This window comes from Daphnia pulex, chromosome 2, assembly GCF_021134715.1.
Source record: "Daphnia pulex isolate KAP4 chromosome 2, ASM2113471v1".
Taxonomy (NCBI): Eukaryota; Metazoa; Arthropoda; class Branchiopoda; order Diplostraca; family Daphniidae; genus Daphnia; species Daphnia pulex.
The window spans coordinates 3813341-3827316 of NC_060018.1; the positions used below are offsets into that span (position 1 = coordinate 3813341).

Below are 13976 nucleotides of genomic sequence, written 5' to 3' on the forward strand. Positions count from 1 at the left end.
AGGCAACCTGATCAATGTCAGGTTTGAAACAGTCGAGAACTGCTAGATAAAACAAGCTTTCTGCACCAAACAAATAATAACTTGCATATAACTTGCATCATGTTATTATCGCGGTAGAGAAAGCGACAGGCCCCCCCCCCCTGGGGGCCACAGGAAAAATAAATGTATGTGATCATTATGAAAATAAATTTTTTATGCAATAAAAATTCGTATCAAATTTTTTAGCAAAATTTTTAAAAAACTTTGTAAGGGGGGATTTTTTTAAATTTTTTTTCAAAAACAAAAGTCTGGACTTAGCAGAAAAATAGATGGTGGATTTTGAATTTTTAGAAATATTGTTTGTTGGTCTTTGAATTTTAATGATAGGAAAAAAATTTTGAAATGTAAAACAGGAGTTTGAATTTTCATTGTTGTATTTTGCAAGATCATTATTTGTAAGTTTACATAGCACTCAAAAATATTTTTCACATTATGCAATGATCAGCAGGAGAAAAGGTACTTAAGAGAAAATAGACATGCAATTGTGATTTATGAATCAATCTTGTATTTCAATAATCTTTCAACCCATCCAAAAAATACTTAAGAGCTCGGTATATAGCTCGGAGTAGCGTAAATAGTGGTGACAAGGTGGGAAGAATTGCTGATGTAATACATATGAACCTCAGTTTGGTAGCAGTTTGGAGGAGTAATACTTAAATTCCTCGATGTAGTAAGCTAGGCAGCGTACGTAGTTGTGTATGGACGCCTTCTTCGGTGTAGTACTTGGGGTCTGCGGTGTTGTAGCTAGGTTTAGCGTAGGTCGTGGTGTAGTAGACTGGAGCATCAGTGTAGTATCTCTGTTCGACGCAGCACGAAAGAGCAGCTTTGGTGTAGCAAGTCGGGACTGCGTAATACTTGGCCGCCTCAGTTGTGGTTGTGTAGATCGGGGCAGAGTAGTACTTTGTCGCTTCAGTGTAGTATTCGACCGTCTTGATGGAGACATCAGCGGGAGCCTCGGTATATCAGCTGGGAACAGAATAGTATTTAGGAAAATCGGTGCAATAAGTAGCTGAGTACAGAGTAATACCTAGAAGCCTCGGTGTAGTAGGATAGGCAGTATACGTAGTCATGTGGTGTCATCCGTCGCCTAGATGGTGTAGTAACTCAGGGCAGAGTAATACTTCAGGGCATCAGTGTAGTGGCTCGGGGCAGCGTAAGTTGTGGTATAAAACTCCCGTGGTTTGGTGGTGTAGTACTTGAAGACATCGGTGCAGGAACTGGTCATTGCGTAAGTTGAGTAGGAAGGCGGCGGCGTTGCGGTTTGGTTTCCGTCATACCAAGGAGATATCGCTACACCAGCAGTCGACCCAGCCATCAACGATAGCTACAGTAGTGTAGTGTAGTACTTGAGCGCTTCAGTGTTGTAGTAATGCGGGGCCTCGGTGTAGTAGGCAGGGGCAGCATGTATAGACGTGTAGAATTCCGGTGCCTTAGTGATGTAGTACTTGGGAGCCTCGGTGTAGTAAACTAGGCAGCATACGTTGTTGTAGGCGGCTTCTTCGGTGTAGTACTTGGGAGCTGCGGTGTAGCGTAGGTCGTGGTGTAGTGAACTGGAGCATCAGTGCAGTATTCCTGTTCAACGTAGTACGAAAGAGCAGCTTCTGTGCAGCAAGTCAGGACAGCGTAATACTTGGCCGCCTCAGTTATGGTTGTGTAGATCAGGGCAGAGTAGTACTTTGAAGCTTCGGTGTAGTAATCAGCGGGAGCCTCGGTGTAGCAGCTGGGAACAGAGTAGTATTTAGGAAAATCGGTGCAATAAGTAGATGAGAACAAAGTAATACTTAGGAGCCTCGGTATATGAGCCTCGGAGGATGGGCAGCATGCGTAGTCATCCTCCATCGCCTTGGTGGTGTAGTAACTCGCGGCAGACTAATACTTCAGGGCGTCAGTGTAGTGGCTCGGGGCAGCGTAAGTTGTGCTATTGAAGTCCGGTGCTTTAGTGGTGTAGTACTTGAAGACCTCGGTGCAGTAACTGGTCGTTGCGTAAGTTGCTTTTGGGTAGTAAGGCGGCGGCGTTGCGGTTTGGTATCCGCCATACCAAGAAAACATCGGTTCACCAGTGGTCGACCCAGCCATCAAAGATTCAACACCCAACAGCAGCACTACGCCATAGTTTGCTAGACAATTATAAATTTTAACATAAATATTACATAATAACAGGCATACATAATCAAAAGAAGGATTGATACCAAACTCTATGTAAAAGACAGAATATTTACCCATGGATGCGAACTGACAGACAGAGCGCTGCAGTTGTTGCCGTGTCGGAGATGCTCCCTCGACTGATTTACCTTCGCCTTTTCTCTCTCCTTTTATACGATTTTTTGATCACCCTCACCTTTTAAGCCTTGCGGCTATTGTAGCTACTTGAAAATGATGAAACACGTCCCGTTCTCACCCAACCTCTACACCACTGCATGACACGTTTTATGCAATGATCTCCGTGACCTTCGAATGTGAAGGACAGGCGGACTGCCTTTTCCTTTTGCAGGTTGAAGTTTCTGGGGATGGGTCTACAACAAGCAATATCAAAATGAAAATGGTTATGTAACAGTAACACATCCCGTTCTCACCCAACCTCTTTTTGACAAGTTTAACGTGCCTTTCCTTTTGCAGGTTGTCGTTGCTGGGGGTGGGTCTACAACAACCAATATCAAAATTCAAAATGAATACCAAATGGTTATGTAATACATCCCGTTCTCACCCAACCTCTACACCACTGCATGACAAGTTTTACGTGCCTTTCCTTCTGCAGGTTTACGTTGCTGGGGATTGGAATGGGTCTACAACAACCCATATAAAAATTAATACCAAATGATTATGGCTTAAAACTCACTTTACACCAATTGAAATTAACAATGGCTCCTAAACTTTTCAGAAAGGTTTTCTACCTAATTAGACTTCATCATCTTGAATTATTACCACAGTAATTTTAAAAAAGAAACATTGCTGGCTTTGAAGACGCTCAGTTCTTCAAAGATCACTTCCATTTTGGCAATGCTCGACGTCATACAGCGTACCAGTGTGGAAAACTGTTCTACCATAACCAACAATGCTATTAGCGATTCGACATTCAACTAAGAATGAATTTAGCGGTACCCACCCCGCTATTTAGTAGTTACATCGTCGTTCTTTGCTTCTCCTTGATCAAGACGTTGCTGGTCTTCATTATCGCGTGCATGGTGGAGACGATCAACACACACAACACAGCTTCTGTCAAACCAAGAACACGAATCATTAGCAGTTGACAAGACGGGTACCATTCAGAAATATCTACCTTGGCGGCGCTATAAACACTCGAGTCTGCTGATTCAAGAGAATCAGTTTTTGAGCAATAGTACTAACTAAGAGTTTGTATCGGACGGTCTGTTTAATAAACAACGTTACATAAATATGCTTGTTAATCAAGTTGTTACCTATTAACAATTTATAAAATGAAAACATTATATGGTTTTTTATACTTGTTTTATTTATTAAACAAACCGTCCGGTACAAACTGTAGCCAGTCAAGCAGGGGGAGACACTGCCCGACTGACTCGACCAGGGAGATTACCCGGCCATGGTTAAGAGAAACCGGAAAAAGAGCGAAGAAAGCTGAGGAGCAGTTATTATGAGAGCAGTGTGTCATAGAAGGCTTCCGGCTTAGACTCATGACCCTCCAACAGATTTCATCGAATCATGCGCCTTGCAAGTCCCCGGTCGACCAAACATCTCCCTTCCTCCTGGTTGTCGCAGTGAGTGAGTGACCACCGGCGGGCGTTGGTTAGTGGTTATTTAGGGAAACGGGGCCACTGAAGAAGGGAGCCCAGATATGCACTTGTAATTTTTCTACATCTACATAATTTATATTGACGAGTCTTGAATTTCAGCAACCTCAGTTTCACCAATGAATCAAGTCGAAGCCGGAAAGCGGCAAACGATTGAACTGAAATGAGGGGAGATTTTAATTAAAAGTCAATAATTAAATGAGACTTTACATCAAGCATTACCTCAACGCCGGAACAGGTAGCAAGAGAAGACATATCGACAAAACGAAGCCGATAAAATAAGCCCAACAGCCATCAGGCAACATTGACAATTTTATCCAACTGTTCAACACTGCATGGACACCAACATAGGCAAATGACACATTTAAGTATGATGTTCAACTACAAGTCTGCACAAGCTCCATTCAAGTGCAGCTCTCAACTGGAAAAGGGCTGCAAAACCACTGCACAACAGCAACACCAAAACAACTCAAACATCAAACTGACCATGGAATCACACAAAGGAAAATAACATTAATGGCCAAAGAAAAAAATATTGATAATAAAATTTGCAAAGAAAAACATGAAAATACATGCAAGTGATGTTTAACTTTGGCTTAAAACTGTTAAATAAACAAAAAACCACCTGCAAAAAACACCTAGTAGTTAAGGCAATGATTAACTTCAAATGTACACTAAACTAGAGAAAAAGAAATAAAAAATATTACCATAGACTGTGTTATGTTTTTAAGAATGAAGGGAATTTCTGTTCTGTTAGATCTAACAAAATTTACAACTCTTTACAAGAACTTTCCACAAAAGCTAACTTATTTAGAAGCATGAAATAAGATGTCACTTGTCTTCGACATCAAGAACAAAATGCTACCCTACTTGATTTATCTTACAATACATTATTACCATTTCAGATTTCCTGAGTGTTTTCAACACATTTTTGTCTTGCAATTTAGTAGAGACCCTCTCAAAAGCGCATCTTCGTGACATGGCAGCGATAACGTGGAGTAAGGTAGAAGATCTTCGACATGCTTTTATAAAATAAATCAAATTTAATTTAGAGAAGACTAGAACATGGACTTTTCGAAAAGTAAAAAATCCACGACTCACTAACTTGCTTTTGAATTGTTCACTTTCAATTCAGCTTGGTCGAATGGCGTGGAAATACCTCATGGTTTTTTCAAAGTAAAAGCGAAAAACACCGTCAGCAACACATTTACATTTCCGTCTGTCTCAAAAAGCAAATGGCGGAATCCGGAATCGTCACCGGTCACTCACTCACTCACGAACAAACACTCCGCCACCTGGTGGACACAATTTTACACACCTATTGACTAGTGACTACCCCTAAAATTGTGAAAAAATAAAGAATTAGAGAATGAAGATTTACCAGGCAATTCTTGACTTCAGAAAAGAAACATGTACCAAAGTTGACATTTGAATAAGTAAATGCAGGCTGAAGTGAATAGGCCCATATCAAACATCTGCTTCTGTAGTTCTCATTTCCCAAATACCCCGAAAATCTAGAGTCAGGAATCTAGAGGAAACAAAGATGTAAATTTAGCATTTCAAATAATATTATTCAGAAGAAACATGTAACAGAATAATAAACAATAAGAGAATGAAGATGGACTATGCAATCCTCTAGAAACTGCAAACATTTATCACAACCAAATGAACGTGGAAGGCAAGAGTAATAGAATTAGTTAAAAACATGTTGACACATGGTATGGTATACTATATACATATACTTACCATTTACATTTAGCATGCTGAATTACCCAACAAACCACAGCACGCGATAAGCACAATTTCTTCGAAAAATCACATTGCCTTATCTTGGAAAGATCTAGGCATCTAGCCTGATATTTGGCGTTCAGCTCAAGATTTCACATGAACTGGCACCTACATAACAAAGTTCTGCTTTATATTTTAATTGGTTTGCAAAGCAAAAACATGAAGCGGATATACATTACAAACCAGGACGATCACTACTGTGGGGATCTATCAGTTGTTGTCGATTCTCGTCGTGTCGACCAATGCCAGCAGCCATTTTGAAAGTAACGCGCGAGGTGCAGCATTGCCATTTTCAGTTTTGCAATTAAAAACGTCCGCATTATGGCATCATATGGCATCTCCGCTAGCCAATCAGCCAAAGCGGCAAAAGTCTGGCTGTGAACTTTGAATAATTTTTGAATAATTTTCCAATAAAATAAATTGTGCCTCGCGCCTAGCGTCGCCAGTTTCCCTCCGGGACTTTTGGGGTTTAACTTAAATGAGGGAGTGTGCATAATAAATTTTTGGGGGTTCGGAGAAAGGTTATAGGTATATAGGTTAAGTATTTTTTCGCGCAATGTAGGGTGATTGCTCGGCGCTTATTATAAACATCATTTCGGGGTGTAACTGTAATCCAGGAGCAAGCCTAACTATTTTTTTTTCGGTTACCTTTTGACCATTTTCACAACTTGTATCATTTGGATCCCTATCATGTTGGAATTGAAGACATTTAATGCAACTTTAAAGCCGGACTATCTAGGCAACAAATTTTGTTTTCTAATGAAGAGAGGGCAGAATTTTCATCAACTCACTTATAGATTAGCGAAGTGTGATTTATGGATCAACTTAGTTGAGTAGCCTAGTGAATTTCTTACGAAGCATTCTAAGTAAATTTATGCAACCAACTCCGCGGATTATCCTCCACGAATAACCAATTCCATTCGTCATCATTTTTCTAAAATCATTTCTCATGACCAAAATGTTAAGCTCTATGTACCGCTTTTCTATTCGAAACTCGGTGTCGTTGGATAGCTGTCACAAGCAGGGGTATGGAGAGAAATCGAACAAAGGTTTTTATATAGCAAACCGCGATTGGTTGTATTAAATTCCAACTCGTAACACGTAGTTATACAATGCCAAGAATGAGGGTAGTAAAGCCATGATTTTAAGACAATAAGACTAGTTTTATCATATGAATACCCTCATTCCAGTTCACAAAAACGCTGAAATAAGAACAATTGAGAGAAACTGAGTTTGTGTTGCGGTAGACGACGTCAAACAAAAGGACGGAGAAGAAGAACGGATGGGTGCTGAGTCCGAGGAAGCAAAAGATGAGGTAAACGACGTGGTAGACAATCTCCGTGTCCGTGCAGATTTGTCTGACGCTCCGCTGGAATGTCCCGGCGTTGCCCATGATGCTCAGCAGATGGACGCCCTTCAACACTACCGCGGCGGTGCCAAGGAGCATCAGTGTGGGTTGAGGGCCGGCTGAGCAAATAAGCCGGAGGATGACTGTCATGACGAGAGTCCTGATACCCGACGGTTTGGGTAACGTGATGGCCACAGCGGCGGATAGGAGCATGACGGCCCAGATGAGACCTGAATTAATAAATGGAAAAGATCGTTGAAAAGATGGAAATGGGAGTTACTATTCCAAGTTGGGCAGACCTGAGAGGTGAGTGCCAGGATCAGGAGCCGGTCCGTCAGTGTCAAACGGGTAAAAGAAGGCGACAATCAAGTTGATAATGACGGCCAAATTGAAGAGGATGGACATGTGCGAGCTGACCCAAAAGAGGAACGGCTGTCCGCGCAATTTCTTCTGCCATTTCATCTCGTCAAACATGTCGTCGACTCCTTCGAAGAAGGCGGCCACTTTCGATCCCTGGTCGTCCCGCTCCGCCGTGTGGAAGACGCGCACTTTCGTGTCGTTGGTCAAATACTCGCACATTTCCGGAATGGGGAAGACAATCTGCTCCATCGTCCGGTCGTGACGGACAATTTCGATTTGCGCCGTGTGATCGGCGTAGCACTGCAGGGCCGCATCACCGCTAACTCCGTCCACTGGCGGCGGTTTCATCAGGGCGGCCAATTCTTTGTTGTGCTGCGCCAATTGGTGGCACAAAATGTAAATGTTCTGGCCGACTGGCGACTTCTTTCGGATTGGCCGCCTCTTCTCCACCGACCAACTTTTGGTGATAGGCTTTGCAGGCAACGTCCACCAATTGGCGAGGATTCATGTTGTACAGGATCCTTTCCGCGTTCTCGCTGTCGCCACGACTCTCCATGACGGCCAGCAACAACCCAGGCGTTGTTTTTCAACTCTAAAACAAGATCCATTCTCCGTTGTCCTAAATAATTGATACAATAATTATTAGAATCAAATGGAATGAAAGGAAATTGTTACCTAATGGATTGATGTCGGTAAGAAGAAGAGCCGTGATGATGTCCAGTCCATTCGACTCGTGAGTGGCGATGCAGTTTTGGTTTTCGTGACAAGGTCCTTGGCACTATTCCGTCAATGTTTCCAGGGTTTGGTTGATGAGGGTGACGTTGTGCTCATTAATGTAGAGGCCGAGCAGACCCAGTTCACCCGTCGTCGATCCGCAAATGCAGTCGATGAACATGAGTGTCTCTGACACTAAATTGCAACTGTTTTTGTTGGACTGGGCCCGCAAAAAGTTCTGCAGGTCTCGATTGTGATTCTCACACAGCAACTGCAGGAAGCGGAAGACGGGCAGCATTACCAGAACCTTGGCCGAAAACTTGGACTCCATGTCCGAATCAGTTGCCGTAGTTAACTATAAGGGCGAATTACATTTATTTTTGTAAGAATTTTAATAAAATCACGAATTCAAGTTATGTTGTACCGATTTGGGTTGTTGTTGTTGTCTCACCAAGTCCTCCAGCGTCGAGTTGACACTACTCAACGTCGTTGTAGTCGAATCATCCAACCTGGAGCTGTTCCACGAGTCACTGTAAGGATCCATGCGCTCCCCTACAGTGACGTTACCGTTTGATGCTCTTGTGGACATCATGCGTTGATGTCGAGAGTGAGTCAGCATTCTTGTTGAGGACAATCTTGATTTTAAGATCCTTACCTCTGTCCAACTTGCTTGGGTCAGTCAGGGATTCATAACGGATCTTGTCTAGGGCATTTGAGGAGTGGGAGATCGACTATAGAAGGTGTTGATAATCAAGCTCATAAGCTGAGCAATCTTGGCCTGGAATGTGAAAGTCTCAGCTTCGTCTTCCATTTGAACTTCTCCAGGCATCTAAAAAGGAAAAAGAAATATTTCAGTAAGAAATGTTTGTCAATTGTTGTAGATCACACTCAAAAATTGAAATTCTACATATCTATATGGACTTGAGGCATACCAAAAAATGTGTAAATAACCAATTTGTTTGTCTAAACACATAGGAAAACTTACTTTGTTTTAGAAGATATGTTGTTGTTATTTTATTATTTTAATTGTTTTATTTTATTTTATTGTTATTTTTTATTTTAAGTTTAAGTTTAATAACATTCAAACCATGTTCAAACGTAAACAAACAAACCGGACGCTTTTTTGGATCTACATGTATTATAAGGCCGCCGGACAGTCGTTAAAACTACTACCGAACTCACTTCTAGTAGGCCTGGAAACTAGCTTCTTGGGTTGACGCGCTTCAAGCCGGGAAAATGAGCCCCAATGTGGCGCATCTAGCGGCATAAAATAAAGATTAGTGCGTCTTTGGCGGGAATAGCGGTGGCCATCGAAAGCTAGTGGCGCGTTTTTGGCGACTGCGATTTTACAGGGAAAACGCTGTGTAAAAACACAGATACCCCTGGAAATTACATCTATCTGAAAGAGATTTCTGCGAGCAATCTATGTCTATAAAAAGTGAAGGCATTTTGCGTAACATTTCCGTACGTTTCGTGTTGAAGAATACAACCTTTTTTCGTACGTTTGAATAGCGATTTGTATCGTAGCGGTGGCGTGTCGAAACTGAGCCTCCTTCGACTGTGACTAGAATCCCTACGGGAAAATAAAACAAAATAAAATAAAATAAAATGGACATGACTATAAAAGATGACTGAGGAGAAAAATTTAAAAAAATCATTAAATGTACCAACAGCCTTTATACAAACAGCGTTCTGAAATTCTTCTAAGTTCTAACAGGAGTAACAGCTAAGCAAAGGGATCTCCTCCTTTTAAACATCAATTACTTTTATTTGCTCTGAAGTGTGTCCACATGGGATGCACAGCCACAATCGATGACAATAATGGTACTTGCAAGTAGCATTAGGAACGTAAGATGGAATGAATCAGATGAATAAATGTTAAAAAAATAAATTTTGTGTGTAAATTTGTACATTCTGTTGCGAATCCTTCAAAATTACTTTAAAATCTAATTTAGCAAATGAGTAATGGGGTATTTCTAATTTTAAACATTTTAGACAAATGTAAAGAAAAATAATTTATTGTCTAAAACAAAGATGTTTTCCAAAAACCTTCCGGACTTTTCATATACGAATCGTTATGGTATAAAAAAATTCAAAATGAATTTTTGCCAAATGTTATAATTTGTTGTTGCATGAAGTGAAAAAGGTTTGTTTGCAAATGAGAGAAGCAAAAATTATTCTAAATCTCACAGCTAAAAAGTTTGGTTGAGTTTTAAAGTATAGAAGTGTATTGATTCAGGTTCAGGTGTTTCAATTTCGTTTGTTAATATTTACTTCACTAATATATAATATAAACAGGCCATATTTTTCATTTATAGCAGCATAAATATAACGTTTTCAGAACTGAATAACTTTAAGGAAAGAACTTTAAGCTTAGTTTTTACAGAGGGGTTATTTTATACCACAAGCCGAGGAATTTGATATACCACACCCAGAAACTTAATACTGAAAAGGAAGGCAAGGATCAATGAAAAGTAAAGAACTTAAATACTAAATATAGTATTTGAAGGCAGATTTGAATGGTACAAGTTTAAGCTAATTTTCGTCTTCGTATTCTTCCTTATCTTGCGACTCACGTTTCGATTTTCGATATTGAAGTGTTTTATAAACGGTCCATCCAATGGCCATACCAGTGAAACCCAAGGAAACCACAGTGGCTCCAACAGTTGCAGCCAAAGACGTGCAGTCACCAATGGTAGCAGGTAAGTTATTGGCAAAATCGGGTGATATTTCACGACAAAATGTGTGTGCCCACGATTGACAATTGGCAAAGATAAAATCATACTTGCCCTCGTTAAGGCGTACTTCCTTTGCACGACGAATAAGTTCTCGGGGTGAGATTATTACAGAGCCAACAAATATTTGGCGCTGCACTTGTTCTGGGTATTCGCGTTTCACTTTGACCACGAACTCAGCACCCGTTAGACCACCTGACGTGTCAGCATCCAGCGTGTAAACGGATTCCGGCGACTCGAATTTAACTACAACACTCCAATGCATGAAAGCTTTCATATCAAGAAAACCAGAGGCCAATCCCATGCTTCGACCGGAAGAAGCTAATGACTGAAGTTTAGTAGCGTAGACATAGAAATGAGCCATCCTTTCGTTGATATCTTCTTCTACTATTTGGCCTATATCGACGCTAGACGACAAGTCCACCAGAGCGATTCTATTCTCCTTCTAATGGAAAAGGAATTTTAGCATTTTGACAAATGATAATTTAACACATTATAATTAAATATATTATTTGTACTAACCCGATCATTTGGAGTGGAGTACGATGAAGCACCTCCTTTTATTAGCGAATTAGATCTGAGTCCGGTTGTTAGAGGTGAGTTCTGCTTTAAAAAAGTAACCAGCATTAACATCTCACACTACGAGACAGAGACCACACTAAAATAAAGATACGACGCCTTTGTAATTGCTGTGAGCCTTTATTTCTGTAGTCCCATGAATCACAATGTTTGCTGATTATAAAAAAATAAGCTCTTAAATCCAGGAGCTTGGCATTTTTGGTATGCAAAATGTTGGCTTTGGAACTGATTTCACAGACTCTCTGGTTGTAACGATCTTGCAAAACTGTCCATGACATTCATAGGAATTGAGGCGGCATTACATTTCACTATCAATTGAGTTAAACTAGACTTGAGTTGGCAAGGGAATCAAGCTTGATCGAGCCCTTTCTTGATCTTCTGCATCAGACTGGGGAGCTGATTGATGTGGTAGTTGACACAATCAACAGCACAGCTTTCAAACTCTGCTCTGAAGCGTTTCATGTCTCCCTCACTAGGAGAGGGTCCAACTTTTTCCTTGATTTTGTCCTGACACAGTAGCACCCCTCGCTGGAGCCGTTCCTGGAACTGCCCCATCTCGTTTTGCACGAAATTCTGCGCCACGTTAACATCACGAGTGCAATGCTCCACACAAGCATGAACACTGTTCATCGATGCCGTGCTATCAGAGCAGCACTCTGCCGCGCACAGGTGCATGGTACGCTGATAAAAGATAATTTCAACACAAGTCAAGGAAGTAATTTAACCATGATCTTATACCTGCATCTTTCGAAGTTTGGATTTTTCGATTTCATCGACGAAATTGGAGAGAGCAGACTCAACACGGCGCTGTGCATCTTCGGCCATGGTTGCAAAGTGATAAAGAAATAAGAAACACAAACGCCATCTAGCATTCAGGATTGAAACTGTAGAGACTAAACTTCCTCATTACTCATAACATAACTCATTATGACTAAACGCAGGTGTATTTCAATAGAAACAAAAACTAGCCTTCAACTTTTAAATAGTTATGAAAAAACTATTTCGATAAATTTGGAACTCTATAAAGAAGTTCTCCGTCTGCCGTGTAGAATGAATCGCCTTTTTGGTAGATACTATCAGTATTTTCGCCATTTTCCGTCTTCGTCAAGATCCTTGAATTTTGCTGCTGAAAACATTTGATTACAATTTAGAGATAATTATGATTAATAGAAGTATAGTAATACCGTGTCTCTATCTTCGCTTAATTGTACAATTTTCAAGTCAGCCTCCTCGAGGACTTTCCGTTCCGAATGGGTAGACTCTTGAGATGACCACTTGGGAGGCGATTTGTTCGAAAGGTATTGAAGCACCAAGTCTTTGTCGACGCTAACATCTTCAGGCTCCAAATCAACTTCTGTAGATTTAAAATTGTTCTTCACTATACTTTCTTCTGTTATTCCCATGTCTTTTTTCAACTCCTGCAGAGTTACTCTCTGGTTTTCCTTGAACATTCGTGACTTTGATGGATGTGTTGAAGTTCTTGTAATTTCCTGCTGTTCTTCTACAACATTTGCTAATGGATGAATTTCAATAGGGTTGGATAGATTTAATTCCTCTGATTTTGGTTTTTTGGGAATCCATTTAGCAGTAGCAATAGCTTTAGCTACTTGCGGTTCAATGCGAAAATGCTCTGCAATCATCTCAAATGTCCACTGTTGCGGATCACTGTTGTGTAGAAAACGAATATGTTCCTTATCTGACCACGAAAGAGTTTTTTCTTCAACCGCATCTTTGAAATATTTTTGCTTGACCATCTTCATTTTGACAAGTTCCTTAATCTCTTGTTTTTTGCTCTGTGCTTCATCGTACATTTTGTCAAACTTGTTCACATTCACTTCGTCATCAAAATCTTCTTCCCTTGCGAACTCATTTTCATTAGCAAACTCTCCAAGGGCTTCAACCTGTCTTCTTATGCCAGGGTTTCTTTTGACTGTGAAACTGGCCATTTTCTTGAAGTCTCCTCTGCACTTATTCTGAATTTCCCTTAGTCTGTCAGATTCTTTGACAAAATGATTACCAACTTTCCATTTGCTGGGTACACCAATTTCTGATAGATTTGCATTTCCCTGATTTCTTTCTTCACCATAATCTTCTCTTTCTTGGCTTCTGAATCTAGAGGTGTAAGTATCTCTATTATTTGAATACCTATTTTTGTGTGCAGGACGATCTTCCCAGCTGTCTTCATCATCAGCATTGAAACTTGTATGTCTGCTCCCTGAATTAGAATTGTATCTCTGAGGATATCCATCACTATTCTTTTTGTAATCCCGGCTGTTATCATTCCTTTTTGGATAGTCAAAATCATCCTTTTTCACATACTTTTGTCTCTTTCTTTCGAAGTCTGCATTTGAAAAAGATGCTCCTTTATAGTCGGTAAAATTATGACTAGATGTGGTAAGGCTTCTAGACTGAGACAAACGGGTGAGTACTGATCTCCACATACTGAAAAATCAAAGATTTTTATTTTCTTCTTCTTCTATTAACAAGCACGTGTGTCAAACTGAATTCAGAAAACACAGACGGACGGTCGGCAGAATCAGACAGCAGACGAATTTTTCAACAACATTGCCAGATGTGTAAATTCGGACCTGTCACATGGATAATTTCAATAAAATAATTTTGGTTTTTTCAACATGTTTATTTTTG

The 13976-nt window shown here is 40.4% G+C and overlaps 2 protein-coding genes, 1 long non-coding RNA gene and 1 pseudogene across 7 annotated transcripts; all 4 read right to left on the minus strand.

Moving 5' to 3' along the window:
- Positions 1-3871: 3871 nt before the first annotated feature.
- On the minus strand, positions 3872-5970 carry LOC124188505. Of its 3 annotated transcripts, XR_006872383.1 has the most exons (7): positions 5769-5967; positions 5553-5702; positions 5223-5334; positions 4912-5144; positions 4704-4828; positions 4029-4287; positions 3872-3964 (listed from the first exon to the last, which is right to left on the minus strand). It is a non-coding gene; the product is annotated as an uncharacterized LOC124188505 (long non-coding RNA). The 3 variants fall into 3 exon arrangements; XR_006872381.1 differs by having other exon boundaries at positions 4029-4828; positions 5769-5970; XR_006872382.1 differs by having other exon boundaries at positions 4029-4828; positions 4908-5144; positions 5769-5970.
- Positions 5971-6644: 674 nt separating this feature from the next.
- LOC124188507 lies at positions 6645-9557 on the minus strand (annotated as a pseudogene).
- A 793-nt stretch (positions 9558-10350) lies between these two features.
- Positions 10351-12214, minus strand: LOC124188517. 2 transcript variants are annotated; one of them, XM_046581204.1, is made up of 3 exons: positions 12069-12214; positions 11274-11354; positions 10351-11196 (listed from the first exon to the last, which is right to left on the minus strand). In XM_046581204.1, the coding sequence occupies exons 1-3, from the start codon at positions 12153-12155 to the stop codon at positions 10552-10554; spliced, it is 813 nt and encodes a 270-aa protein (XP_046437160.1). In that variant the 5' UTR covers positions 12156-12214; the 3' UTR covers positions 10351-10551. The 2 variants fall into 2 exon arrangements, with proteins under 2 accessions (XP_046437160.1, XP_046437159.1); XM_046581203.1 differs by having other exon boundaries at positions 11274-11357; positions 12069-12212.
- Positions 12215-12255: 41 nt separating this feature from the next.
- Positions 12256-13919, minus strand: LOC124188516 (neugrin-like). Of its 2 annotated transcripts, none has more exons than XM_046581201.1 (2): positions 12515-13919; positions 12256-12456 (listed from the first exon to the last, which is right to left on the minus strand). In XM_046581201.1, the coding sequence occupies exons 1-2, from the start codon at positions 13769-13771 to the stop codon at positions 12328-12330; spliced, it is 1386 nt and encodes a 461-aa protein (XP_046437157.1). In that variant the 5' UTR covers positions 13772-13919; the 3' UTR covers positions 12256-12327. The 2 variants fall into 2 exon arrangements, with proteins under 2 accessions (XP_046437157.1, XP_046437158.1); XM_046581202.1 differs by having other exon boundaries at positions 12256-12453; positions 12515-13915.
- Positions 13920-13976: the final 57 nt, after the last annotated feature.